Consider the following 27,099-nt stretch of genomic DNA (forward strand, 5'->3'; position numbering starts at 1 on the left):
CATTAAAAACTAAGTACAACGTTTTTCATTCCATTTGGAAAGAAATAAAATATCATTGTGACATAGGCAACGTGAGGATCCAACAAGTCTCATGTTTTAATTATCCTGGTGTTATCTCTGAAACCGACATGCACGGAAAAAAAAAAAAAGACACGCAGTGTATGCTCAAAACTTGCTTATGCCCCTTATTAATTGCGAAAAGCTCGTGAGTGCTTTGGTCTCCCTACCCTGCGTAGTATTCTTTATTTTGCTTCTGTTCACAGGTGGTGTACAGTATAGAATCTTGAAGCAGCACTTATAACACATATCTGGACCCAATTTCTCGCATGCAAAAACGAGCAGTTAGGATTCTAACATTTTCAAAGTCTCAGTTCAGTTCAGTCGTTCAGTCGTGTCCGACTCTTCGTGACCCTATCGAGCATATCATGCCACGCTCTCCGGTCTCTCACTGTCTTTCTAATGTGACATAACTTCATCTGCAGTGCCTCGAGGATGCCATCTAACCACCGCGTTCGCTGCCAACCCCTCCTCCGGTGACCCTCAAGCTTTCCCACCATCAAATCTTTCTCCAGCGACTCCTCTCTTCTCATCAGATGACCAAAGTAGTTGAGCTTTAACTTTAGTATTTGACCCTCCAATGAGCAGTCAGGGTTTATGGCCGACAGTATCGACTGATTTGATCTTCTGGCAGTCCAAGGAACTCTCAAGAGTCTCTGCCAGCACCACAATTCAAGCGCGTCAATTCTTCGGCGGTCAGCCTTCTTCACAGTCCAAGTCTCGCATCCATACATCACAACTGGAAAACCATAGCACGCGTTATACGGATATTGGTTGGCAGAATTATGTCTCTGCTCTTTACTAGGCGGTCAAGGCTAACCATGGCTCTCTTTCCCAGAAGTAGGCGTCTCCTAATTTCATGGCTGCAGTCTCCTTCCGGGGTTATCTTGGAGCCCAAGAAGAGAAAATCTGTCACAGCTTCCACTTCTTGTCCCTTGATGCTCCAGGACTTGATGGGACAAGACGCCATGATCTTTGTCTTTTTAATGTTCAGTTTAAGCCCAAACTTCTCACTCTCTTCTTGTACGCGCATCAGAAGTCTCTTGAGTTCCACTTCACTTTCTGTCATTAAAGTGGTATCATCCGCATATCTAAGGTTGTTGATACGTTCTCAAGCAATCTTCACTCCAGCTGAAGACTCGTACAGACCGGCCTTCCTCATGATGCACTCAGCATATAGGTTAAATAGGCAGGGCGACAGCATGCAGCCTTGTCTCACTCCTTTCTCAATCGTAAGCCAACCAGTAAGGTCATGCCCAGTTCTCACCGTGGCCTCTTGCCCTTCATTAAGGTTCTTAAGGAGACAGATGAGGCGATTTGGAACTCCCATCTCTTGGATAGCTTGCCACAATCTGCTCTGATCTACGCAGTCAAACGATTTCGCATAATCTATAAAGCAGAAGTAGATGGGTTTCTGGAACTCTCTTGCTTTTTCCGTCATCCAGCGAAGGTTGGCTATCTGGTCTCTAATTCCTCTGCCCTTGCGAAACACAGCTTGCACGTCCGGAAGCTCCCGATCCACATGCTGCTGCAGCCTACCTAGAAGGATTTTCAACATCACCTTGCTAGCATGCGAAATAAGCGCGATCGTGCGGTAGTTGGAACAATCTTTGGCACTGCCTTTCTTTAGAATTGGGACGTAAACTGACCTCCTCCAATCCTGTGGCCACTGCAGGGTTGTCCAAATCTGCTGACATAATGTATACAGAACGTTAACAGCGTCGTCATGGTTCAGGGTTTGAAGCAACTCAGCTGGAATGCCATCAATTCCGCTAGCTTTGTTGTTAGCAAGGCTGGCTAAGGCCCATTCAACCTCTCTCTTCAGGATGCCCAGCTCGAGATCAGTAATCACAGCCGTCTTATGTTGGGCTTGCACATCCGGGTCCTTCTTGTGCAGTTCTTCTGTGTATTCCTGCCACGTCTTCTTTATCTCTGAGGCTTCAGTGAGGTCCTTGCCTCGTTTGTCCTTTATCACGCCCAGCATAGCATAGAAGCTTGCTTTGATATCTTTGATTGTCTTATACAGAGCTCTTGTGTTTTTCAATTGGCTGTTGTCCTCAACTGCTAGGAACTGTAGGCTCAGGAAGGCATTTTATCTCTTCTTGCTATTTTCTGAAAATCCGTATTGAGATGCCTTGTATCTTTCTTTTTCCCCCATACCTTTTGTCATCCTCCTTTCCTCAGCTATTTGCAAAGCCTCTTCAGATAATCAATTTGCTTTCTTGCATTTCTTTTGCTTTGTAACCAACTTAGTAGCAACTTCTTGTATTATATCACGCACATCAGTCCACATCTCTTCAGGCTCTCTGTCTTCTAGATCTAATTCTTGAAATCGATTCCTCACTTCAATAGCATATTCTGATGGAATTTGACCCAGATAATACCTGAAAGGCCTTCTAGTTTTCTACAATTTCCTCAATCGAAGCTTAACTTTGGCAGCAAGAAGCGAATGATCGGTGCCACAATCAGCCCCAGGCCTTGTTTTTACTGCTTGTATAGCGCGCTTCTCCATCTCTGCCGGCAAAGAATATAATCAATCTCATTCCTGTACAGACCGTCCGGTGAAGTCCATGTGTACAGGCGCCTCTTGTGCTGTTGAAAATGAGTATTCGCTATGGTCAGGTTATTTTCCTGACAAAACTCTAATAGCCTCTGCCCAGCTTCATTTGCCACACCGAGACCGAACTTGCCTGTAATTCCGTATATTTATTCACTCCCCACCTTAGCATTCCAGTCTCCAATGAGAAAAAGGGCGTCTGATGAGGGAGTGCGGTCTAAAAGCCATTGCAGGTCAGCATAAAATCTCTTAACATCAGCTTCTTTAGCAGTAGTGGTTGGTGCACAGACTTTGATAACTGTTATGTTGAAAGGGTGACCTTGGATCCGAAGTGAAATTATTCGGTCGTTTTTGGGATTGTACCCTAGCACTGCTTTGCCAATTCTTTTGTTTACTATGAGAGCGACCCCATTCCTTCTCCTGCATTCGTGCCCACATTAAAAGACAGAATGGTCGCTGGAATTAAATTTTCCCATTCCCGTCCACTTGAGCTCGCTGGTACCGAAGATATCAATCTGTCCATTTCTCGCTTAACGACATCCAATTTACCTTGCGTCATAGATCTTACATTCCATGTTGCTATGTGATATATCTCCTTGCAACATCGGACTTTCCGGTCGCTTCCCGACACATCCAAAACTGAGCGTCCTTTTGGCTTTCGCCCAGCCGCTTCATTCGTCCTGGAGTTACTAGGAATCACCCTTTGTTCATCCCCTGTAACATGTGGGAAGCCTTCCAACCTAGGGGGCTGATCTTCCGGCGACCTTTATTCAAATCACTGAGATTGCTACCTCAGAACTCTACATACCTGCTAAAAACTGGAGCTATAGTGCATTATATTAATATATCTAACGCCTCGCTTAAGCTAGACCTCCTCCGACTTCGCAGCAGAACCACAAGAACATAAGTCTTCGCAATTTTAACTTACCACCATGCCACAATATTTATGCGCGCAGACTAATCGAGTGAAATGGTGCCCAAATTTGGAATGGGATTCCTAATGATGTAAGGGTTAAAAGTTATTTTGTGTCCACACTTAAGGCATTCCTCCTCGACCAGTAGAAATGCGATGTGAATTGTTTCAGTTTTGTTTGTGCTATCTATAAGTGTTTGTTAATCGTTGCTGTTTCGTCTGCTTATATTGTATCGTAATTTGCATGGACCCAACACTAGCTCTCTTGTTATGGGTACAAACAATTCTTGAGTATTTTTTGTGTATTACCTGAATATTAAACAAAACCAATGTCATATGAATCCTCTTTTTGGTACCGCTTTGGCTTAAAATGGAATGGCCAATTTTTTTTTTTTTTTTAGCGGAGAGGCCTGAGTTTATCGGATGCTCTCAGTCCGAAGTATGTGGCATTGGATGTCTTGCGGTAGCCAAATGCCAAGGGGGGGGAAAAATATGGTCGAAAAGAGCTAAAAGGCTCTATCAAGGTGTTTGCCGAGTAACGCACGTACACGCCGTGTACTGAAAAGTTGATGTAAACTCCATGTTTTCGTGCTTGTGTGAGAGCTCCCCGCCTCCCCGTCCCCCACATCCAGCAATCTGCAGATAACAGCCTTGCAGACCAGTGAATGCGCCCACTGGTCTGCGCCCACCCATCTATCATTCTGAACAGGAAAAGAGCGAGAACGTTTTTTTTTTTACTTACGTTAACATTGTGTGGAAGTGATGGACACTTCTAAATTATCATACAGATCTATACCTCTCAATTGTTCATAAATGATGTAAAAATGCTCCATTAAAGAACGTTCTCTCGCGTCAAACCGGATGTTATCGAAGCATACGAGTCCAGAATCGGTCACATACAGGTGCGACCTTTCCGGCGTAAAGTTTTAGCAGGTTTATACAAGCTCTGTAAAACGCTGGGCAAGGGTAGACCAGTTCACTATGGAGCTCAAATGGCGCAACTAAACCCAGTTTGTAGCAAAACAAGTGGTTTGTACAGTACTGGGCTCAAAGTAACCAAGCTGCTCCGAAGACTGCGGGAGCAGGCGCGCAGCAGTGAGGCGGCGTTGCGGTCGCTGGCGCTTGCTGGTAGTTTTAAGCTCCGGAGGAACAGCATCTTACGGAATTTCGCATCCTCGCTCTCGTTGTTTGACTGATAAAAACTAGGCGCGTACAATGTTTTCACGTTTTCACCTTTGTGGAGCATGGATGCGCCGCCCGAGAGTGCTCAGTGTAGAGGTGATCCTACCCGTTCTCTTTGGCAACTTCCTTGAAGGGGATATAGGTCGCGCGTTTCCCTATGCACTTATGAGTTTAGCATTTTTTACACCGCTGCTTAAATGCACCAGCAAATAGCACTTTTCTGTTGTTTGATGTGTCGGTAAAAAGCAGGTGTTAGTGAGACTTCGAGGTCAGGTTATTTTTTTTTTTTTTAGGACGAATGTGCTAGGTTTTCAAGTCAGAGTGGCGCAGAAATAAAGAGTCGTGCCTGCTGAAAAAATAATCATGCGTGCCTAAGGGCTAAGCGTGAGAAAAACTTAAGAAACTTTGCCCACAAGCAAATGCAAGAAATTATTGTAATCAAGCACTGCATTGATAATGCACAGCATAATGAAGAGGCTAACTGACCCACTTTGCCAATATAAAAGAGAGGCAAGTGGGCTTTCATAGGGCTGCCAGGATTTCCCTATTTGCTTGTACCCGAGCACTATAATGTGGCAGTACGCAAGTCAGTGCGAAAAAAAAACCGTAATAAAATTTCGAGTTTCGCTGGCCGTTTACTTTACAGGCTTATTAAACATGCAGAAAAGTTCAATTTTACGGACGCGTTGCAGTTGAGGTGTACAGAACGTAAACACGCACACACGCAATGCAAAAAGCACGACTTATATCGCCTTCAGGACCCTTAGTGAAAAGAGCGAATAGCATCATTCCTATATATATATATATATATATATATATATACATATATATATACTTACTGGCCTCGAGCAGCATATCCGCGCTCCGCGCATATGAAAACGCAGTCCACACATCATACACGTCTAATGTTTATCATCCAAATAGCCACAGTGAGGGTCCAAAGTTAAGTGAGCTGCTGTACCCTGGGAGATAAGGACTGCCGGCAAGCGCCGGCGAACGCAACGCCGCCACACGACCACGCACCTGCTCCGCAGTTTTTGGAACAGCCTGGTCACTTTCGGAAAAGACGGTACATGCCCATTTCAATGCTCTAATAGATCAGTCCTGTACAGAAAAAAAATTGACATGTGGGCGCACTTTACTAGATTACAAGGCTTTTAACGGGAAGATAAGCGGGGGCGAGGGAAGGGGAGGTGAGGAAGCGCATGCTCTAGAATGAAAGCATACAGAGTTTACATTCGGATTGCTTTCTGTACATGTCGGTAAGTGCGTTACTGCGCTAGTATGCAAACAACGATGTCTTATCAGGCCATTCTATTTATCCTAGTTACCCCGTAAGCTCATCGCACTGCGTGTAACGTGTTCTCTCCCAAGCGTGTGCGCGTGGGCGTGTGTGTGTATGTGTGCGTGTGTGTGTGTGTGTGTGTGTGTGTGTGTGTGTGTGTGTGTGTGTGTGTGTGTGTGTGTGTGTGTGTGCGCGTGTGCGTGCGCGTGTGGGTGCGTGCTTGTGCGTGCGTGTGTGTATGTGTGCGTGCGTGTCCGTGTGTGCGTATGTGTGTGTGAGCGTGTGCGTGCGTGTGTGTGTGTGTGCATATAAACAATCGACGCAGCTCCTCGTATCTTGTGGTGGACGTACATGTTGACTAGAGGAGCAACTTGCACTACTAAAGTGGAATATTGCACGGCTAATATAGGCTTTCGGTTGAGACATTGTAAATACCCTCAAGCATGCAAAAACACATCGAAAATCACCGAAATATGCCCTGAAAGCTGCATGTCGGGAGACGTGATGCACAAAGTAGGTTTGTGACGATACATATAATCTTGCTGTATATCGCCGCGAACCGTTTTTTTCTTTATTTGTTGTTTTTGCAACTGCCAGTGTGCAGCCTTATCACCTTGCTTGTATTGCACACAAATAATTCGTGCACTTTGTTTTTTATGCTGAGCATCGCCCACGTTCGCAGTTATTTTTTTTTTTTGTCACGAAAGGTGCACTGATAAGCATCTCGAATGATTCCAGCCACTCGCGTCCATTTCCACCACGCTTCAGATTATTCTTGTCATTTTTTGTGCGTTTTTATATATGCTTGTTTCCCGTCTTTAAACTAAGCCCTGATAAATGCAACGTGCATTTTTAGTTCAACTAAAGACGAGCAAGCTTGCTGTTATTGACGCCCCCGAATTGCTTACATCTTTTGCGGGCGCAAGTCAGCCCAACAAAGAGTTCATATGGGAATCAATCTCTTGGTTTGTTGATTTAGGCATCGTCATCAACAAGTGGAAATACTCAAAGAAGAATGAGTACTACAAAAGTAGCAGCAATAAATAAATTACGTTACATGGGAAAACATATGATAAGCAGAATTTGTTTTCCAAAATGACTTTGTTTTCCTTCGCTGCTGCTTTTATTTACTTGAACCAACTAAGCTGTATTTCGTTTCAGGCTTTCTTGAGGCTTTACACTTGGAAAAGGTTAACTCAAAAGCCAAAAACTGGCTTTGCTGCTACTCTGACAGTATGTGAAGCAAAATGATCCTATGTGACACGCATTACTGCAGCAGATATTTCTGTACGTAGGAAGAATCATGCGTGTTCGTACCACAAGAAAACCACTATTATTGGTAAATTACGATATACGCAGATGCATTCTCAAAATGTGATGCGTAATAATTATGCGATACATTATTGACTCCTCGACACAGCCAGAAATAACCTTATGTGTGCTTACAGGGTTATTGGCTAAACATGCTATTAAATTCTACTCCTGAAAAAATGGCCCCTATCCCATTAGACAACGAGGAATATGAGCTCGTTTTGATATTGTCGGCTAGGGTAGTGGTTAACGTACTCGGGTCGTGCTGCAATGGATGATGGTTTGACTGCTGAAAACACGGGCTTTTAAAAGGAAAGATTAAGAGCGCAACAAAAGACACTCAGAAATAGGCACAAATAGGCTTACAGCGCCTGTCCTGTGTGTATATTTGTGCCTATTTGTGAGTGTCTTTTGCTGCGCTGTTAGTCTTTCCTTTTAAGTACAATGCACCAACTAGCCCAGCAATCAGTTTTATGACTACGTGCTTTTAATTTCTCAACTGTAGCTACATCGTTTTGCAGCTCTCAGTAAAGGACAGTCCGCTTCATAACTCCCTCTAGATCAGGCAAATCCATTCTCTAGAATAAACCGGTATAGCGAATTCTTTATAAAATCTCTTCCGAATTTTAAGTAATGAGGGTTGGCAGTAGCAATCGAAACATTTAATTGTCTTGAGCGATTGCTTTTCGGATTAGGGATTTAACTGTATGTATTAAAGTTTTCAAGCATGTTACTACCCGAATGAGTGACTTCCTTCCGAACTGTTGCATGAAGTAACATTCGTCTTTAGCACTAATACGTTTCTATCTTTCCAACGTTGTTTGTATGTAGAGGTTAATGAATTCTTGTTAAATAGGCTATCCACCACATGCGGGGTAATACAAGCAAGTATTCTAGGATCCTTCTAATTAAACATACATTCTCATGGTATTATTAACATAACAAAAGATGCCCATATTACAATTTATGCCTATGATATCACGCTATTGTTCACTGGAAATGACCCTGCCAAATTGATTAAATATTTGAATGACAGTCTTTCACTGCTTGCTCGCTAGAGTCATTTAATGCTCTCATTGCTAGCATCACCGAAACAAAAAGCCATGTTTTTCATCCAAAAGGTAAAATAATAAATATGACTCGAACAATACGCTTTAACTCAAAACTCGCTGAGTTGTGAGTACTTTTAAAACGCTTGTGATGTATTTCACAAGCAAGCCACTTTTGGATGGACATATAAACAATATTGCGTTAAATGCTTCCCGCATCGTAGGTCTTTTGTGGCGGCAACCCTGCGGCTCCAGTCAAGTTGCATTTTTTAGATCTCTATTCATGTCTAACCTACACTATTGCCTCCTTATATCGGACACGTTCATATCAACTAAGCTTCAGATAACGCACTGTCAAAAAAAAAAAAAATGAAGAGCTTCAAGCGGTACTTTATCCATCCGGGGCTTATTCCACAAAAGAGTTCTTCAACGATGCTGATGAAATAAGCATTTTAATCTGTACGACTTCCGCTTCGCTGAACGCTACAAACGAGAATTCAAGATTATTTTGTCTTTATACTAAACCACAGCAACTCGTAAAAGTTGCACGAGCGTACCCTTTGCGTCGTACCGCATGGTTTTCTACACTCACCCAAGAACAAACTACGTTGCTCATATGTTGTTTCATGGGCTTCCATCACTTTTAAACAGACTAGATGGCGCAGACCCAAAATAGGACGCATCTCTAAAGCAGGTTTAACTAACTTGTTCATAGATTAACATTACTCTTTTATTTGCCAGATATCACATTTGTTTACTTTAAGTTAGTTTGCTTTGATGATTTGTTTGCTTTTTACAATGTACAACTTAAATGTGTTATGTGCTTCTGTTTTCAGTGACTATTGTATTACCCACATTGGTCATTTTATTTTCTTTGCTCTACATCTCAGTTTTTTTTAATATCTGGTCTTTCACAGCATTTGTGACCGCATACCGTTATGTCATTTTTTATTGTATTAGTGGGTTATGCTTATTTTTGCAGTAATTTTTGCTTCCCTCTCTGTAAATAACTTTGGTGTTCGTCCTCAGCCTCATTTGAGCCGCTGCTATTGTCGCTGTATTTATAGAGCCCAGAAGCGTCGTCGGAGGTTTTCTTCTGGCGTCATCTGTTTCCTTTCCGGCGAAATAAAAGCCAAATTGATTGACTGATTGATTGATTGATTGATTAACAATTGTCTATAGAAACGCGCATAAAACGCCGCTTATAAAAATATAGTACCAACATAAATACAGAACTAGCGTGTCCAATCATTACTCTCAGAATAAGTATTTTCAAAGCTTAAAATGGGTAACCTTACCCTGCCTAGCCGTTAAAGTGGTTTTGTAAATTGAAACTGCAGGAAAGTTGTTCGTTTAAAATGAATACTTTTTCGACTAAAGTATGAAGACAAAACCGTGATGAATGATATATCATTTGGAGGCATGAAGCTTTCACTGGATAATTTATCAACGTGCCCAGTAACAAGATCAATAAACATGTTAGGAGCGAAAACAGGATATAATGGCTGGTAGTTCGGAAGTCCTGAATGGCCCATTGTAGGGATATGGCTGCCGAAATTTTACTTCACGTGTGATAATTTCAGTTCTCAATCTAGTTACCTTTTGCAAGCAATTTCAAAATTAAATCACAATGTCCGCGTTGCGAAACTTCATGAGCATTTACACTCCCTATGAATGGTAACAATTTTAGATGCAGGAACATGCTTTTGGAAACATTTGGTAGTGCAGCGGAGGCGTAGCGATAGAACATCCGCCTCGCATGCAAGAGGACCGGGGTTCAAATCCCGGTGCCGCACAATTCTCCACCGGATTAATAAAAAAAAATCCGCGTGTCGATGGAATTGCATAAACAGGTTTCGGGTGCGACCTGATGCCGGTGAACACCTTCGGCAACGCACTCCCTCACCAGAACAGGAGTTGGCCACCCTGGTGCAGTAACTGGCCGCAACCTCTCATGATAAGCTCCATAAAACCCCGGCCCTTAGTCACCAGCGGCTGCGGAAGAACTGACCACGGCGGCGGTCAGACCTGTGACGCAGCAGGGGGTGATAAGAACTTCTGGCTCCGCTGGACGGACCGCCATTGGAAACTGACCCTGGCAACGTTTAACGTTAGAACCCTAGCTAGTGAAGCTAGTTTAGCAGTGCTGTTAGAGGAACTAAAGGGTATGAATAGGGATGTCATAGGGCTTAGTGAGGTTAGGAGGCTGAATGAGGCATATACTGTACTGAAGGATGGGCATGTACTAGATTATCGAGGCTTACCAGAGAGCCGACAACTCGGAGAAAGTTTCCTTGTCAATTAGTATATAGCAGGTAATATAGATGAATTCTATAGTATTAATGAGAGGGTGGCAGTCATCGCAATTAGGCTTAATAAACGGTATAAACTGAAGGTTGTACAAGCCTATGCACTACATGTGGTTATGATGACCAGGCAGTTGAAAGCTTCTACGAAGCTTTAGAATCGGCAATGCGAAAAGTAAAGACGCAGTACACTGTACTAATGGGCGACTTCAATGCCAAGGTAGGGAAAAAGCAGGCAGGAGACCAGGCAGTAGGTGACTATCGCATTGGTTCTAGGAATAGCAGGCGGGAGTTACTAGGTTAGTTTCCAGAGCGCAATGACTGAAGAATCATGAATACCTTCTTCAGCAAACGGAAGAACCGGAAATGGACATGGAAAAGTCCTAACGGGGAGACTAAAAATGAAATTGACTTCATACTGTGCTCAACCCCCGCCATTATGCAAGATGTAGAGGTAATCGGGAAAGTGCGATGCAGTGACTACAGGATGGCGAGGTCCCGAATTAGCTGATGTCTGAAGAAGGAACGCAGCAGATTAGTAAGAAAGAAACCCATGAACTAATTAGCGGTGAGGGGGAGGGCAGAAGATTTCATGATCTCGCTACAGAATAGATATTCAGCTCTAAAAGAGGATGGCGACATTACCCTAGAAGGAATGAACAATAATTTCAGAGATATCATTACTGAGTGTGCGGTAGAAGTAGGCGGTAGGATAGTTGGAGAGGATGCCGGTAAGCTGTCTAAGCAGACGAAAGACTTGATTAAGAAACGTCAGAGTATGAAAGCTTCCAATCCAACAGACCAGTTCGAATTGGCCGAGACATCAAAGCTAATCAATAAGCGCAAGGAGGCCGATATAAGGAAGTAATACATGGAGAAAATTGAGCATGCTGTAAAAAACGGGGGAAGCCTTAAAGCGGTAAAGAAGAAATTGGGCATAGGCAAAAACCATATGTATGCGATAAGGGACAAGGCGGGCAACGTCATCACTAATATGGACAAGATAGTCAAAGTAGCCGAGAAGTTGTATACAGATCTCTACAATAGCCAAAGTAGTCAGGACCGTAACGAGATTAGCGGCAGGGAAAAACAGTCAGACGTTCCACCAGTGACGAAGGACGCGGACAAGAAAGCATTAGAAACTATGAAAAGGAGGAAATCAGCTGGAGAGGTTCAGATAACTACAGATTTGCTAAAAGACGGGGGGATATCGTCCTAGAAAAACTGGCCACCCTGTATACGCAGTGTCTGGTGTCAGTGACGGTACCGGAGTCATGGAAGAATGCAAACATTATCCTCATTCATACGAAAGGGGACTCTAAGAACCTTAAAAATTACAGACCAATTATCTTACTTTATGTTACGCATAAGGTATTTACTAAGCTAACCGCTAATAGAATCAGGACAGCCTTAGACTGCAATCAAGCAAAGGATCTAGCAGGTTTTCGGAAACGGTACTCTACTGTCGATCGCATCCATACCATCAATCAGATGATAGAAAAATGCTCGGATATATAACCAGCCCTTATACACAGCATTCTTTGATTACGAAAAAGCATTTGACTCAGTTGAAACATTGGCGGTGATGCAGGCATTGCGAAATCAATGGGTAGACGAACCGTACGCGAAAGTGCTGGAAGATATATATAGTGGCTGCACAACAACCATAGTTCTGCATAAAGAAAGTAACAAAATTCCCATAACGAAATGTGTTAGGCAAGGAGACAAAATCTCCCCAGTACTATTTACAGCTTGCTTAGAGGAAGTATTCACAGACTTGGAATGGGAGCAGTTAGGGATAAGGGTAGATGGAGAATACCTCAGTAATCTGCGATTTGCTGATGACATTGCCTTGCTAAGCAACTCGGGGGATGAACTACAAATAATGATTGATGACCTTGACAGGAAAAGTAGAAAGGTAGGCTTGAAAATCAATATGCAGAAGACTAAGGTAATGTTCAACAGCCTCGGGAAGGAACATCAGTTTACATTAGGTAGCGAAGTACTGAAGTAGTAGGCGAATATGTCTACTTAGGAAAGGTAGTAACCGCAGATCCGGACCATGAAAAGGAAATAACAAGAAGAATAAGATTGGGATGGAGCGCATTCGGCAAGCACTCGCACATTATGACTAGCAGCTTACCGGTATCGCTCAAGAGGAAAGTATACAACAGTTACATCTTACCTGTACTCACCTATGGGCCTGAAACGTGGAGGCTAACCAAGAGAGTTCTACTTAAGTTGAGGACAACCCAGAAGGCTATGGAATGAAGAATGGTAGGGGTAACATTGGAGGTAGGAAGCGTGCAGAGTGGGTCAGAGAAATAACTCAAGTTACCGACATTCTAGTGGAAATTAAGGACAAGAAATGGGCATGGGCAGGACATGTAGTGCGAAGAGAGGATAACCGATGGTCGCTTAGGGTAATAAACTGGATTCCAAGGGAAGGAAAGCGTAGCAGGGGGCGGCAGAAAGTTAGGTCGGCGGATGAGGTTAAGAAGTTCGCAGGTGTCAAGTGGATGCAGCTAGCACAGATCCGGGTTAAGTGGAGAAATATGGGAGAGGCCTTCGCCCTGCAGTGGGTATATGGTCAAGCTGATGATGATGATGGTAGAACTTGATACCATTTCTATTGCGGTAATTGTCTTAGAAATACAAAAAATGCTGAAACTGCTGAAACTGAAAAGATTCATTTTGATATCTCCAACAGTGTTTATGCTTGAAAGCTGAATAAACATTAGGTGTTTTGTAAAAGTTCTAGAAACCATTATTACATTCCGATCGTGAAAGGTATATATCAGAAATGCATGTATAAATACCCATGCTTAGTAATTGACAGCATTTTACGTGGATGGTTTGTTGTTGGTGTCCTTGTTTTTACTGGCAAAAATAAGCAAGCCAATCAATTCAAATGGAACTCCTATAAATAAAAGAATGGGTGGTCCTCCTTTTCAAGTAATGAAATCTTTTTATGCCTACAAGCTAGATTAGTTTTAGGTTAAGAGAACCGTCTTAGCTTAGAAAAGAAAAAAAACGGCAACAAAGAGATTACTTGAAAGTATTGAGAGATGCTTTTTCTTAACACAAGAAAATGACTTCCTTCTAAATAGCTAGCGCAATACATAACGCCAACGTTTGTTTATCATGCAGAATGTGGCATCCAGAAATGTTTAAGCCCAGGTGCAAAACGTTGCGATGGCATAGCGGACATGATCCACATGATATCGAAGTGTCCTAGATTTGGAGAACCTGACAGAACAGAAGAGTCCTGGGAGCCACTATTCTGAAAGAGGATGAAAAAGGGCAACGCGAAGCCAGCCGTCTCGCCCTGGTAGCTGCTCAGATCGAAAAGATCCAAGTCAATGGCTAAGGAGGAGGACATGGCTGGGACAGAGCTGCGCCTCGGTCGGGTGCCAATAAATGTTGTCTCTCTCTATTTCTCTCTCTCGAGTCCAGATCAATATGCGCCCCATTTGTGTATTTCAAGTCACAATATTACGCACAAATAATAGGTACTTACCGTAGTTCGGAACATATGCGTAGAAGCTGACTGTGCATGAGTGGGCAATCTGTCCGAGCTGCGGCGTTACTAAAGACTTGGCGTGACCGTGGGGCGCATCTGAAATTTCACAAGGGGGCAGCTTTTGTGTTAAGCAGTAAACATGTGTGTTAGTTGCAGTCATTAACTCTTTCATGTAGATCATTTTAAATGTAAATAAAATGTGACAATTTCTCGATTCCATTGCTATACCTGTTCTATTATTGGAGAAAAAAAATTCAAAGAGCACTAGAGACTCTACAGTGCAGAAATGCGATAGCCTGAGCTTTGCTACTGCATACGGTAAATCGCGCAACCCTTGTCGAACACAACCAGCGTTCCGTTGCACGCATCAAAGTTCACCGACATTCTATATTTGGTTTACAGGAAAAGAAAGGCGCAGTATCTGGCACTCGCGGAATCCCGCTATCTCCCTTGCTGTAGACGAGGAGAATTGTATTGTGCGTTTCACAACCCTGTGCGTGGAGCAGTTGAGTAAAACGCTCAGCTTTTTATCCGAGAGATGGAGGTTCGATTCTTGGTGGTGAGAGGAGTTTTTCTGATGACGTCATCAGGATGACTGACAAGTGGAACGCCGCGGTATCCCACGGAATCTTGCAAAGTGGGACACTTATCGTGAACGCACGGACAAACACACTGGCGAGCCATGAGCCATAAAATCTTTCGCCTTAAAAACTGCATTTTCAAATCACGAAATGGGTGCAGTACGACCGTTTAGTTATTCAGAAATAATCTCAGTTCATTAGTACAAAAACTCTACAAATCGGCGCGCAAGAACTAAAGTATAACAACCGAACTCAAAATTCCCCATTAACCACAAATACCCTTTAGCACTACTCTGTACCCCTACAGCGCCTCGTCAGTGCGCATGCGCAGATCGACTTGAGGGCATCACATGGAGCAACAAGCGTGCCAGGTTACCGTGCACCCTTCTCGAATGGCCTAGTTGGCGCGTGCGGCATGACGGTACGTGTTAGATACAGACAGTAGCGAGAGCCAGCAGCACTATGAAGAACCTGTCTGTTATGAAGGCAAATTTTCGAATCAGACTCTTCAATTATGACCAAACTAAAATGCATTATATTTCAGCCCCAAGGTAATTGTTAACGTTTTGGACGTCGATTGTCAGTGATAAGGTGCCGTCGCGGTATTGAAATTGTTTAAAGGAGAAACACTCCCAAAATCCTAGCCGTAGAGCAAATCAGAATAATATTACGCGTTTTGAAGCCCCTTTTCATGGACATGAAGAAATTAAGTTAAATTTGTTATAACACCTGCAAGGTCTCTGCAATAAAAAAGGTCTCCTTAAAAGGCAATAAAAGAATAAAATAGTCGAGAGCAAGCATTCCAGCCTGCCACTTATGTTTTGCTCGAAATATTTTTCTGCTCTTTTCCGTGACATGAGATCTGATGTCAGCGCCATCACAAAAGCCCAGTCTCTTTGACATTATCAATGCTATATAGACCACGTTTCTGCGCTAAGTTAACTGGGTTCTGGAAGGCGTATGAAGCTGCACGAACACTCACGAGAAATCGCGAGTGAATTACATTCGTGCTAATAATAGAGCAAAGCCATTGCAAAAAGTGAAGTCATTAGTCAGAAATGTCTTTGTGAAGAATGCTTTCATTTGGGACACTGTCATGCGTCCGGAACAAACCACAAAGAAATTTGTACCCGCGATGCGTTGACCCATAAGAGCCATCGTTTAGGTCTTGCGGGGATTCCTATAATGCTTCATGGTGTCAAATATAGGAAAGTAAGCATAAGCAAGAGCTTACTAGCCCAGTCTTATGAAAGGTTAAGGCAGTGCCGGCCTTGTAATGGAAAGTGCTGAGATGCATGGTAGGAAAAAAAGAGCAGGTAAATTATATTCTATCAAAATAAAAAAATTACAAAGATTTCCGCGCGTGGAAGTGAAAAATCTACTTGTTATGCAAACATCCCTAACTGCAGAGAGTAAACATTCTAATACCCTTCTTGACGTTAGATACAGATCATAGCCTGAACAGACTTGCCGTTTATAGTTCCTCATTCTTTTTTCGCTTTTTCACCCACACCTTCGCCTTCTGACACAAAACTTCAGAATGGCTGTAAGAATATCACAATAGGTTACGGCCTATGGGATACAAGAGCAATTAGGCTCGAGCTGAGTGGCGACAGAGCGATTAAATTCCACAAGATGGTTCCCAGTTAGTCTACAAAAAGGACAAATGTGGTCGTCTGGGTGCAGCAAATGTCCCCGTGACACGTGCTTGCCAAAGATACAACAGTGCTAAAGATACAACAGTGCTCGCAAACAGGCGAGCTCGGTACAGTACAGTAAATGTCGACGTTTTCCTTAATACCCCGGAGTTATCTCTGCAACGCTAAGTAAACTGGACAGAAACGGTAACGGCTGGATGATTGAAATGGCTGCTCTCTATTCTTCCCGCATGTAGGGTTTCACTGAACCTTTCTCTTTTCTATTTGGACTTCTTTTAGTTTAGAATGTGATTGATTAGCTGCGTGTATTACAATGTTACCTAAATATTTTTCTATGAAAGCGCGAGTGGCAGCAGAAAATTCTCAAATTTGTGCACTTTTATAGGTACTTACGCACTAATAATTTCCTACGTTTTCTATATCGCAATTTATTAACAATTTTTGCGAGGTATTCCCGATTAAAGTTCAAGGCCACTAGTGCTAAGAACATGAAGCAGCGCTGCAAAGTCAATCACTTCGTCCGAAAGCGCACTTTTACCATGGTACCTGCTAGGTGTGAAAACCTTCAAAACACTTACTAGGATTGATCAGGGAATACACAGCGTAGGCTCCGTCGTCGCTAAGCTGGCTGTCGGTAGCGGGGAATAACTTGTTGTTCTTGCCGTCTTGCACCGTCGTCCAATTCCAACCAAAGCGTGCATTTGGGTCCTCGTTTTCAAGTCCGCACAAATCCGTCGAAAACTCGCAAGCTCCTGCGGAAACAAAACGAAAGGCAGCATGAATATTCGGCATTAGAGGTTGAAGCTTCGTTGGGTGCTTCAAGTTGATTCATAACGAGCAAAAATGTAAGAGCATTGATTAGATCAACATTTGAGCCGAGGCTGCGTATAGCCAGGAGAAAAAACATTTTGGAGCTCTTGCCGGAGGTACCCTTTAGTGTACCTTGTCGGCGTGAACTAATGTGCCATTTAAATGTGAACCTCACCGTGTCAATATATGTGATATAGAGCAATCTTGGCAATTATATGCGGTAAAAACGCAATCCAATATATTTTGTACATCGCCGTACATAAAAAAGTCACCGACGCCGCTTATTTTATTTTCGAGGTTCGGCCATATTTAGCAAAGGGGTTGGACAGACATCGCCTTCTGCAACTCTCCACAAGAAACAAAGAGCTACATAAAACAACTTTGTCCAGAACTGATACTTTCTTGTGTCCTTAAATTCCAGTGCGTATGCTAAGAAATATATTAACACATTACACTAACGCGGCGCAGGTTTGTCATTAGTCAGTCTGAAAACGTTTGAGTAAAAAATCCTAAAGTGGAGAACAGTATAGTTGAAATTTTTTGCTATTCGATCTAAGAATTATGAAGGGCCTTATATTGGTGAAAACGTGTAACGCACTCCACAATCGACATGATTAAGGGGCTTTTTTTAAATAATTAAAAGCCGCTGAAAACTTCAGTATATAATTTTGGATATGTTTTGTGCTCATAACTGCAATTGAAAACATGCCTATAAAAACAACAGGTGTCACTAACCTCTTCGGTAAAATCTTGCAGGTTTGCTTCCAAAGCACTTCTAAATAATTTTCAACAAACAGGGGAGTGAACGCACAAAAAAATTAGGCCTTCATTATGACGCATCATCATACTGCAATGAGGTAATTATGCGCCCGATAAACCTCTGCCTACCACGATTAATATTGCAAGATTCAATATGTCATTAGTGCTTGGCGAAGTTTTCAAGAAAAGAACTTTAAACCTAGCGGGGTCCATTATTTTTTCTTATCGGCACTGAGCCATCACAGTCAGTACTGGACGGGAACATATGCACGATTGGATTCTACGGCGCAATCTCGCATTCCTCAAACTGAAGACGCTGTACAAGGTCTGCCAATATGGCACTTATAGGTTGTGCAGGGACCCTGTTTCGTGTTATAGCCGTCTTCTTACTGTAGCGATTTCTTTTCAATCTTCTTGCTGAAAGAAATAACCTTCCCTTGTGCGTCTTACGGCGCATCAATACAGTGGTAAATTTCTTAATATATTTATGGCCCTCCACTAAATAGCAATCTCTCCTCACTACGTTGCAGCAAGAGATGGGGGACAGGAGAGGGAGGAAGTTTAGAAAGAGCTAAAAATACTAAGGAAACAAATGTTTGACATTTTTTATTCTAATCAGGCGAACGAGTCAGAGCGATAGCTTTCCCGCCTATATCCCTGTTCTGTCTCCCCTCCTGGCAATGCACACAGTTGCCTAATCCTGGGCTACTTGAATAGCATTCAGCTGTGCATGCAAGACGGGAAATTCATGGTTCAGGCATATTGCTTTGGCACCATTCAGGGTAATTCATTATTGCAGCAACAAACACACAAATTTCGGTACGAGGTTGAAAGCAGTCTTTAACGTGAAGCTCTGCCTCTGCTTTACCAAGGTGCATTAAAAGGTAGAGATTTGAGTTTTTGCGTTATTTTTAGTGGATATTTGTGGTGTTAGCTCTGAATGGACATTGGTCAGTGGCGCAAGATCCGCATTAGGCACAGACACAAGTACACTCGCCTTTAAACGAAACGCAGCTGCGCACCCTTGGAAGTACTTCAGCTTTCGCGGGTAGCTCATGTAGTTATATTTATATAGTAACAAACTCAGGCTACAACTTTAACCGCAGTAAAGAGAGCCACGTAATTATCTCAAATACAGCAAAGCAGCATGTGAAGGTCCAAAAAAACTTTCAAAATTACGTACCGCATCTAGATTCATCAGCTCCGTTAGCGCAGTCTTGCTTGAAGTCGCACACCTTAGACCGCGAGATGCACTGGCTGTCTCCAGGGCACTCGAACTCTTCTTCGCCGCATGAAGATAATGGCGGAGTCGGCGATGTTGTTTGTGGCAGGTCTGGGAAGAAAATGTTGGGTCAATACAAAAGTAGGATCCAATTAGGCTAGGGTCAGCAAACGTCAAGAACATTTATAAGCTATTGCTGGAAGCTTTTGATTTGTTACCGGTTTAAACTAACTGTGCTAGATGTCATCTCGAGTTGGTGGCTGACCACCCATATTATACTTTAAATGCTTTTGGCCTTCAGTTAATTTCCCATGTGTTTTCCTTTTCAATATAAATAACATTATTGCGGTTTACCTTTCAGCAATTTACATTCTTTGTCTTTTTAGACTCACAATAAAAATTAACGATGGACATGTAGACAAAGCCATTTGAATAATGCAGTCTGCGAACAATTTGGTATAAGTGATCTATCCGTCTTCTTTCCTGTGATCATGCGCTTGCGTCATTATAATGAATAACATGAAGCAACTAGCCCTCAAGCAAGTGCGTCTACAGTTTTATGTGTTGCTTTTAGTCCGCATGTCCCAAGTATAACGCAGTTTGCTGATTTTGGCGGGGGATGGAACGCTTATGTTGGCTAAAATATATATGTGCGTGAAAACGGGTGTAAATTAGCTTAATGCATTAGGCAGATGTTTCGTACAATATTTCTCCTTTTACAATATTATCCCTTGCAGTTTATAGCTCATAATTTTGTATCAAGTGACATGCTTTAATGTGCGTCTGAAAAGAGCTTTGGAGCTTTACAGCTGGACCAGAAAAAATTCAACCATCCGTGCAAGTGTCAATAACCTGGTCCGAACCTGTAAAACTAAACTTTTCTTGTAATATACAGAAACTGCGGCCTGTAGTCTTTATCATGAAAACGATGTTAACGCTTTATTTTTATTTAGGTCATCTCAGGCCGCTTTGGCGCAATTTTTTTAAACCTTGATTTTTTATACATTCAACAGAAGGTTTCTGCTGTTCCGGCATTACACTAAAACAACGCATTGGAAACACTACCTCACCTATCGAAATAAAAGTAGATTATTTCACATTTTATGCATTTTATTGTGTTTGCTGGGGTTTTTAAAAAAAAAAGGCACTTGCTACTGCACCAAAACATGTATTTTTTCCCGACCCACATTTAAAACTTTCCGCATCAAACCATTAGCAAAGGTTACTATCGCGTTTGAACCATTGCGGTCGCGACCTACCCCAACAAAACCACAATAAAACTTAGGTGGTCCCTTAAGCTTCGCCCTTAAACGGAAGCTGCACCGGTTTTAGATTTCGGTGAGTTTCCAGCGGTCGAATGATTATAGCTCGCTGTTTAGGCATGTTCAATATGGTAGCGCCAGCGTTTGAAACAATGACGCAATTAGCGATTAAAACCTCGTTGGCTACCAGGCTTCTCCACGCAGCACAGCGAAGCGTGAGGAGCGCATGAGGACGTTATTGACGGTACCGGTGCGTTTCCTGCATAGCCACACTTGGTTCGAAGAAGCAAAAACAAAGCTGCCGAAAGAAAAGCCCTAGATATGTTGATTAGCCGCATCAGAAATGACACAGGAGGATGTGGGCGAAGGCAACGAACATCAGAAATATTACTGTTCGTGACATCATCGCCAAATTTCAGTGCTGTGCAGAGATGGTCGAGGCTTAATCGTCGATTACGCCATTAGACTGAATGGCAAAATCACTTTGCGTGCATTACCTACAGCTTATATAAATTTCGATCATTAAATATTGCAAAATTCTCGAAAAGTCAAGCAGCTGCTTTTTAAGGGTATGGCGCGACACCTTGAATTTCTCCCTTCGGCATGATCGTATTTCAGATCCTTATTTGCATGCATGAACTTGGCATGAACTAAGCCATTACCTCGGCCCTTGTCGTTTGGTGTCAGACTAAAGAAATCTTCGCATTGCAGCAATATTATTGTAGTACTTATCTTCTGTGCTGCAAATAGTTGAAAGCGCACAGTCAAATATCTTTTGAAACTTGGCCACAACTCACCTCCATGGAAAGGCTTGCAGGATCCCGAAAATGTCACGTCATCGATAGCAATGTAACCTTGCCTTTTGCCCAGATTCTTATGTTCCCCTATGAATGCAACCTAAAGACGTGAAAGGAAAAAAAGTGAACTTTGGATGCCAAGGCAGTCGCAAAAACGAAGCTTTCAACAGGCTCAATTCTTCTGCCATCTGTAGGTGCTATTGAGCGATGAGCAGTTTTAACCGTATAGACAAGCGTCACTGTAAGTGGTCCAGTAAATAGCTAGGGAACACGTGTTTTGATGCTGCCGTACCTCCAAGCGCACATCCATTAGTGCGGCTTTCTACCTGGTGGTTCCTGATATAACCTGTGAAACTATATATTGGTTGAAGAATGAGATATATATCTGAATAGTGCCTGAGCATATTACACAGTTCCCTTACAATTTCCAGTATGCAAGAACCCTGGTCTTCAAAAGCGCAACGCTAGTGGCGAGCTGGTCGTATACGCTGAGCGAAAGATGTCGCAGCCGAAACGAAGAGGACGAAGTAAAGACAAAAAACAAACCGCGAAATGCGTGTCATTCCTTCGCCTTTGTGTTTTTGGAAAAAAAAACATTCTCCTCTCGGAACGGAAAGGTGTACTTGGTTTTAAGGAAAATTGCAATGAACCACGACCCGACTTACCTGATATGGAGAGTCTTCCCTGAACGTTACAGTTGCTTCAATAAAGTGAAAAAATTCGGTTGGCTTGGACGCTTTCCACTCTGTTTTCCAGGGGCCATCCCTAGTCGTGCGGACAACGAGTTTAAGTTCTGAATCAGCACTTCCTTGGACAGTGTAGAAAAATGTTACCTGGTCGAAAGGAAGACGAAATAATGCCTTGATAAACATAATATAAAAAGGGGCAATGGTGCAACATACAATTCCACAATGAGACTGTCGAAGCTTGCAAATCAGAAATTGTGCTTCTCCTCTTGCTCATCTGTTATTTCACTGATATGCACACTGGCATACTTTCATGCGTACCACTTCTGAAGAGATCAAAAGATCGATAATACATTGACAGAGGAATAGAAAACCGTAAATATGCGTCCAAGGTATGCAAGAAGGTAAATACACTAGCTGCCTGGCTCGCTATTGAATGTCCGTAATCGCTAAGTCTGAAGACATGTACACACTTACACACCCGAATTTTGTAACATTTCACTAAGAGATTTCTTCTTTCTGTTTCATCATGCAAATATTGTACAGTAAGCGATAAGAGAAATGCGTGAAATTAACTGCGTAAATTACGTTATTAGCAATCAAAAAAACGTTTGGAACGAACCACCGATGTTGCGAAGTTGCGATCAGATAAAATTCCGCATTAAAGCCAGCCTGCCGTTTGCATTCCTGCCCAGTCCAAACCTCTCACTCCCTGACAACTGATTTCCGTGTTTACATTTGTTTTCTTCACGTATCTGGGTGAATGAGGATTAGAGATATCTGCAGTTTTGATGGAGATCGGTTCGACCATTAGAGCCTGCAAATTTGGATGTGAGTGGTTGGTGGATAATCCTAGGTTGAATATCAACCTTACCGCACTGAGGGTGCACAAGTGGTAAAGGTTTTACCAGCAAACAACAAAGAGATTTACCGCGATATCATTAAAGGCCCGATTCTACTCACAATCCAGCATCGCCGTTGTTGACGTTGATGTTGTGGGAGAAAAATCGAGGCAAGCGTTTGCTGATGGTAGCTGGCTGGAGACAATGGCCGTGCACTATGAAGTCACTGGAGGGGTGTGACGTAGCGTGACCATACATTATGGCCAAGATTGAAGCGCTACCAACTCTAACTTCACCCCTCACACGGGACGACCACGTCGGAATATAACCATAATTATCTCTCAAGTACCCATCTAAGCGCGCTGCTCCTTAACCAAGCGGGCGCACTCGTGAGGCTTGATTGAAGCGGTACATATTATTTATGTTGGGTGGGCTTTCATACCATGTGTGGAACCTTATGGCTGTATGGTAATGAGTATGTGTGGGTTGATAGAGGAGCATATTCAAACAATAATGAAGAGGTTAGGTAGCAAAGCGCACGCATGTGAATGCGGATCTGTAACCATGTCATATCCTTGAAGACGGATCTTAAGTGTCTCCATATTTTTCTCTTAATTACCATTCTATTTCCTAAGCAACAAAAATAATTCCATGTTAATATGGAAATGACACCCTTTTTTCTTCCTTTCCAAAGTAGATAAGTTAAAGTTAAATTGGTTCACAGGAAGGGAAAGGCGCAGTAACTGTCACACTTGCTCTGTGGACACCCGAACCGCGCCGTAAGGGAAGGGAGGGAGGTGGGAATGAAAGTGGAAAGAGAGAAAGAGGAGCCGTAGTGGAGGGCTACGGAGTAATTTCGACCACCTGGGGATCTTTAACGTGCGCTGAAAGATCCCCAGGTGGTTGTGTTTAATGAAATTTCACCCTTCAGAGCACCACCGGCTCAAAGGCAAGATTTAAAGCTAGTTGAATGCCACAGTCCAGCGCAGCCACAGACAACAATGAGAATCGGGCAAGGGTATTCGGAGAAACTGCCGCTGTTTGACCACAAGTGTCTCGGCATTTCACGACAGAAATAACTCGATAGTGGAGTCCGCAGCCGTTGCTTGGGGTTATAGTACAAGAAATAAGAAAGGTATTTGTTAATTAATACGACTAATCTTTACGAGAATAATTTAGCGCGTCTCGTACCGTGCTGTTCAACCGAATGAAGGATTAGACCGCAGTTGGAAGGGTCGCGCCACTGTCAGCGATTTCGCCACTAACCAGCACTATGTTTTTATAAACTGTTGCTTCGTATTAGCATGGCGTCGAAGATGCGAATGTTCCCTAATCTCTTGCACACTTTTTAGAATTATTGGCTTCTCTCCAGCGCATTCATTAAAATACAGCGCTCTGAAGACAAGGTTATTTGAATGCAGCCTTTCCTTTCTGCAAACACCATTTCTCCCTCGTTAACATCGTGTTCTGCAGACCAACGTAAGGCTGAAAGTCCGCAAACTTTTTTTTAGTTCGTTTTCCTGAAGGGCAGTCGTTGAAAGTAGATATTAGCTTTCACTCGTTATGTTCGGAAGGGGTAATACCGTAAAACACGGAACGGATACCCGAAACTGCCGCTCTTGCATACCTCAAGTTAAACTATCCTCGCGAGGAACTCATTGACTTGTAATGCTGTTAGGGCGGCGAATATAGTTAGTCATATGCAGCTTACAGACCCAAATGTACAGACCAACAAGTGTAAACAAAAATCCACGCCGCCAGGTGTGGTCCTGAGGACCAGCCCAGCTGAGTATGACGATGAATCGTTTCACTTCCCGCAGCTAATCTAGACGTACTCATCAAATCAACTCTAACGCTCCTGCCGGACGCTGCTCGTTTAGTGGCTTCAAGAGTGATCAGAGTGGCAAGGAATGCGTGTACACATGTGTTCGTCAACCGCCGCCATAGCTTTGGCCTTTTGTCAATTGCGCGTGTTTGTAGCTGTACGTGGAAGGCATTTCACAGCTACAACAACAAAAATTCGAACGAAGTAACGTTAGTGTCTAGAGTTTTTAGCAGATCTACTGTCATTCAGATATGCAAGTGTGGCTGCAAATGCGGTTGATTGTCGGCCGTCCAGTAACCCTCCTGCTATAAAGCCTTCTGGTGATTGAGGAGTAAATAGTGACTACGAAGTAAAAAACAAATGAACGAAATGACGAAATTGATATTAGAGAGATAGGCAAGCTGCAGGCTTCAAGTTGATTAATAACACTCACACTGCATACTTACGGCGCAAGTATCGTTGTTCTCAAGAATAGGGCCTGTAATTGCAGCAACCATCTTCTTGGAGCCAGAACGAAGAAGAAGAAATCTTCCTGCAAGGCGACGTATAAAAGCATGAAACAACAGCTATTTGTTCCTGAGGCTATTCTGACAGCTTTCACTGAAATCTTTGATGAAAAACGTTTTTTGCGCCTCTGTGAGTTGGTGTCTGTAGCACCAACTCAAAGATGCGAGTTGGTGCTACAGAGTGGCGAAATCTAAACGCCGGCAAAATTCTCTGTGTTTCCATTAAAGAGTCTCTCTCTCTCTCTCATAGATAAACAACGATGCCTTCTATTCATCTCTTTTTATAAAAACAGAAATTATCTCTTGTGGCAGAACAAGAAACCAAGAGGCTCTTTACGGTTGACAACATTCGAAGAAGTCTTGAAGTGTTTGGTCGCATATCGAAAATCGAAGTAAAAAACAAACAGCGCTTCCGAAAGTATACATTTCACACAGGTTGTCGCAAATCTTCTTCATAACTCCAATATTTTAGAACAATAAAAAAGAACAGCGAGAAGAATGCCCTCCGGAAAATTCTTAGTTTTCTTATTGTTACTTTACTACAAAATCATTTTCGTTTTTGAAAACAGCACTGACATGGTACCTCAGCAGTTAGAAATTCGGCTGCTGATCTAGGTGAGCGGGTTTGATCACGGCCGGGGAAGTCGCATTTTCATGGAGCCAAGACACATGGCGCCTGTGTGATGTGATTTCACGTTAAAGTTTCCCTGGTAGACAAAATTATTCGGAGCCACCAGAAACGTTGACCCTCAATACAAGATTAGTTTTAGGACTTTAACACCTGTAAACAAACCAAAACAGTACCGTTCTTGAAAACAATTTTAGAACATCGTACGGGACTCGGATTTCATTAAGGGATTGAATCTGCTACTCGAGTCAGGTGCTGAAACGAGCTATTTCGCAGCCTAGGAAAGCCCAGACAGAGTAGGGCGGAAAACAAACAGATGTTGATGAACCTACGAAGACATTAGGAGGAAGAGCGTCTCAGAAAGGAGGACAGCCGCCGCAACCCACACTCGAACTTGCGACTTTCAGTTCAACAGCCAAATGCCGCAGCTACTAAGTACCAATGCCGCAAATAGCGGTAATGATAATGTGCTACGGTCGCCTACTCATTACGTCTTCCCGATAATTTTAAAAAACGCTTCGCTTCAGAATTTCTGACTGCTGTCTCTGTCTGAGTTTTCGCTCTAAACTGTCGTTTTTCTTGACTAAGGCGTCTGAAGAACAAGGCGGGGAGAATAAAAAAAAGCATCTCAGATTTAAATCATCGCAGCTGCACTGAAATGAACACATGGCTTCCCAGATTTTTTTTTCAATATTCTGCAAATTCTGTTGATACCTTTTCAGATTTCTTTCTGTTCACTTTCTTCATACTCTTATCTCGGGCCAGCGTTCGCCACAATTTATAGCCTGTAAGGTAGTCCGGCGAAACGGTCAAGCGAAAGTAGCGGTGTGAAAAGGAACGAATGTACTATATTTTCATGCTTTATCTGGCAGGAGGCAATGCACATTTTGCTGCTAACATGCTTTACTGTGTTTATATGGAACTTAGTAAAGCTGAAGAGTTGAAATAAAAACCCTTAGGCCATAACAGCGAAAAAAAAAAGCCAGCCTATTTTCATTGAGAAAAATGTGCGGTATTAATTACAGTATTAGAGTTTTGGACTATATCGCACGTTCGCTAGCTATGGGACATGCTGCAGGCAACAGTCGGTGGACACGATCAGTATGGCAATTTATGACACGTGGCAAAGCGACATCGGCTATGGGGAGCACCACAGTCGAGTGTGGGGTTAATTTAACCCGCTGAGGTGCTTTAACCTGTCGTGGAATTACACAACGAGTGGGCACCTTGCGTTCTGTCTCCATCGAATTGCGCCCGACGCAGCCGGATTTGAACCGATGCCCTCAAGTTCAGCATTCCACGGCCTAACCATTGAACTTGAACGCGCGAGGCCGCACCAT

At 42.9% G+C, this 27,099-nt stretch overlaps 1 protein-coding gene across 2 annotated transcripts in view; it reads right to left on the reverse strand.

Annotated features, from left to right (window-relative positions):
- Nucleotides 1-27,099, reverse strand: part of LOC146193389 (MAM and LDL-receptor class A domain-containing protein 1-like) — a 301,641-nt gene that overhangs the window by 76,410 nt on the left and 198,132 nt on the right. For both annotated transcript variants that reach the window (XM_084602739.1, XM_084602738.1), the window contains 6 exons: nt 25,072-25,157; nt 21,938-22,105; nt 21,273-21,372; nt 19,175-19,324; nt 17,001-17,174; nt 14,181-14,279 (listed from right to left, as the gene is read on the reverse strand). In XM_084602739.1, coding sequence (XP_084458865.1) covers nt 14,181-14,279; nt 17,001-17,174; nt 19,175-19,324; nt 21,273-21,372; nt 21,938-22,105; nt 25,072-25,157 — 777 coding nt within the window. The remainder of the gene's footprint in view (nt 1-14,180; nt 14,280-17,000; nt 17,175-19,174; nt 19,325-21,272; nt 21,373-21,937; nt 22,106-25,071; nt 25,158-27,099) is intronic.

This window comes from Amblyomma maculatum, chromosome 4, assembly GCF_055883805.1.
Source record: "Amblyomma maculatum isolate TAMU_Amacu chromosome 4, ASM5588380v1, whole genome shotgun sequence".
Classification (NCBI taxonomy): domain Eukaryota; kingdom Metazoa; phylum Arthropoda; class Arachnida; order Ixodida; family Ixodidae; genus Amblyomma; species Amblyomma maculatum.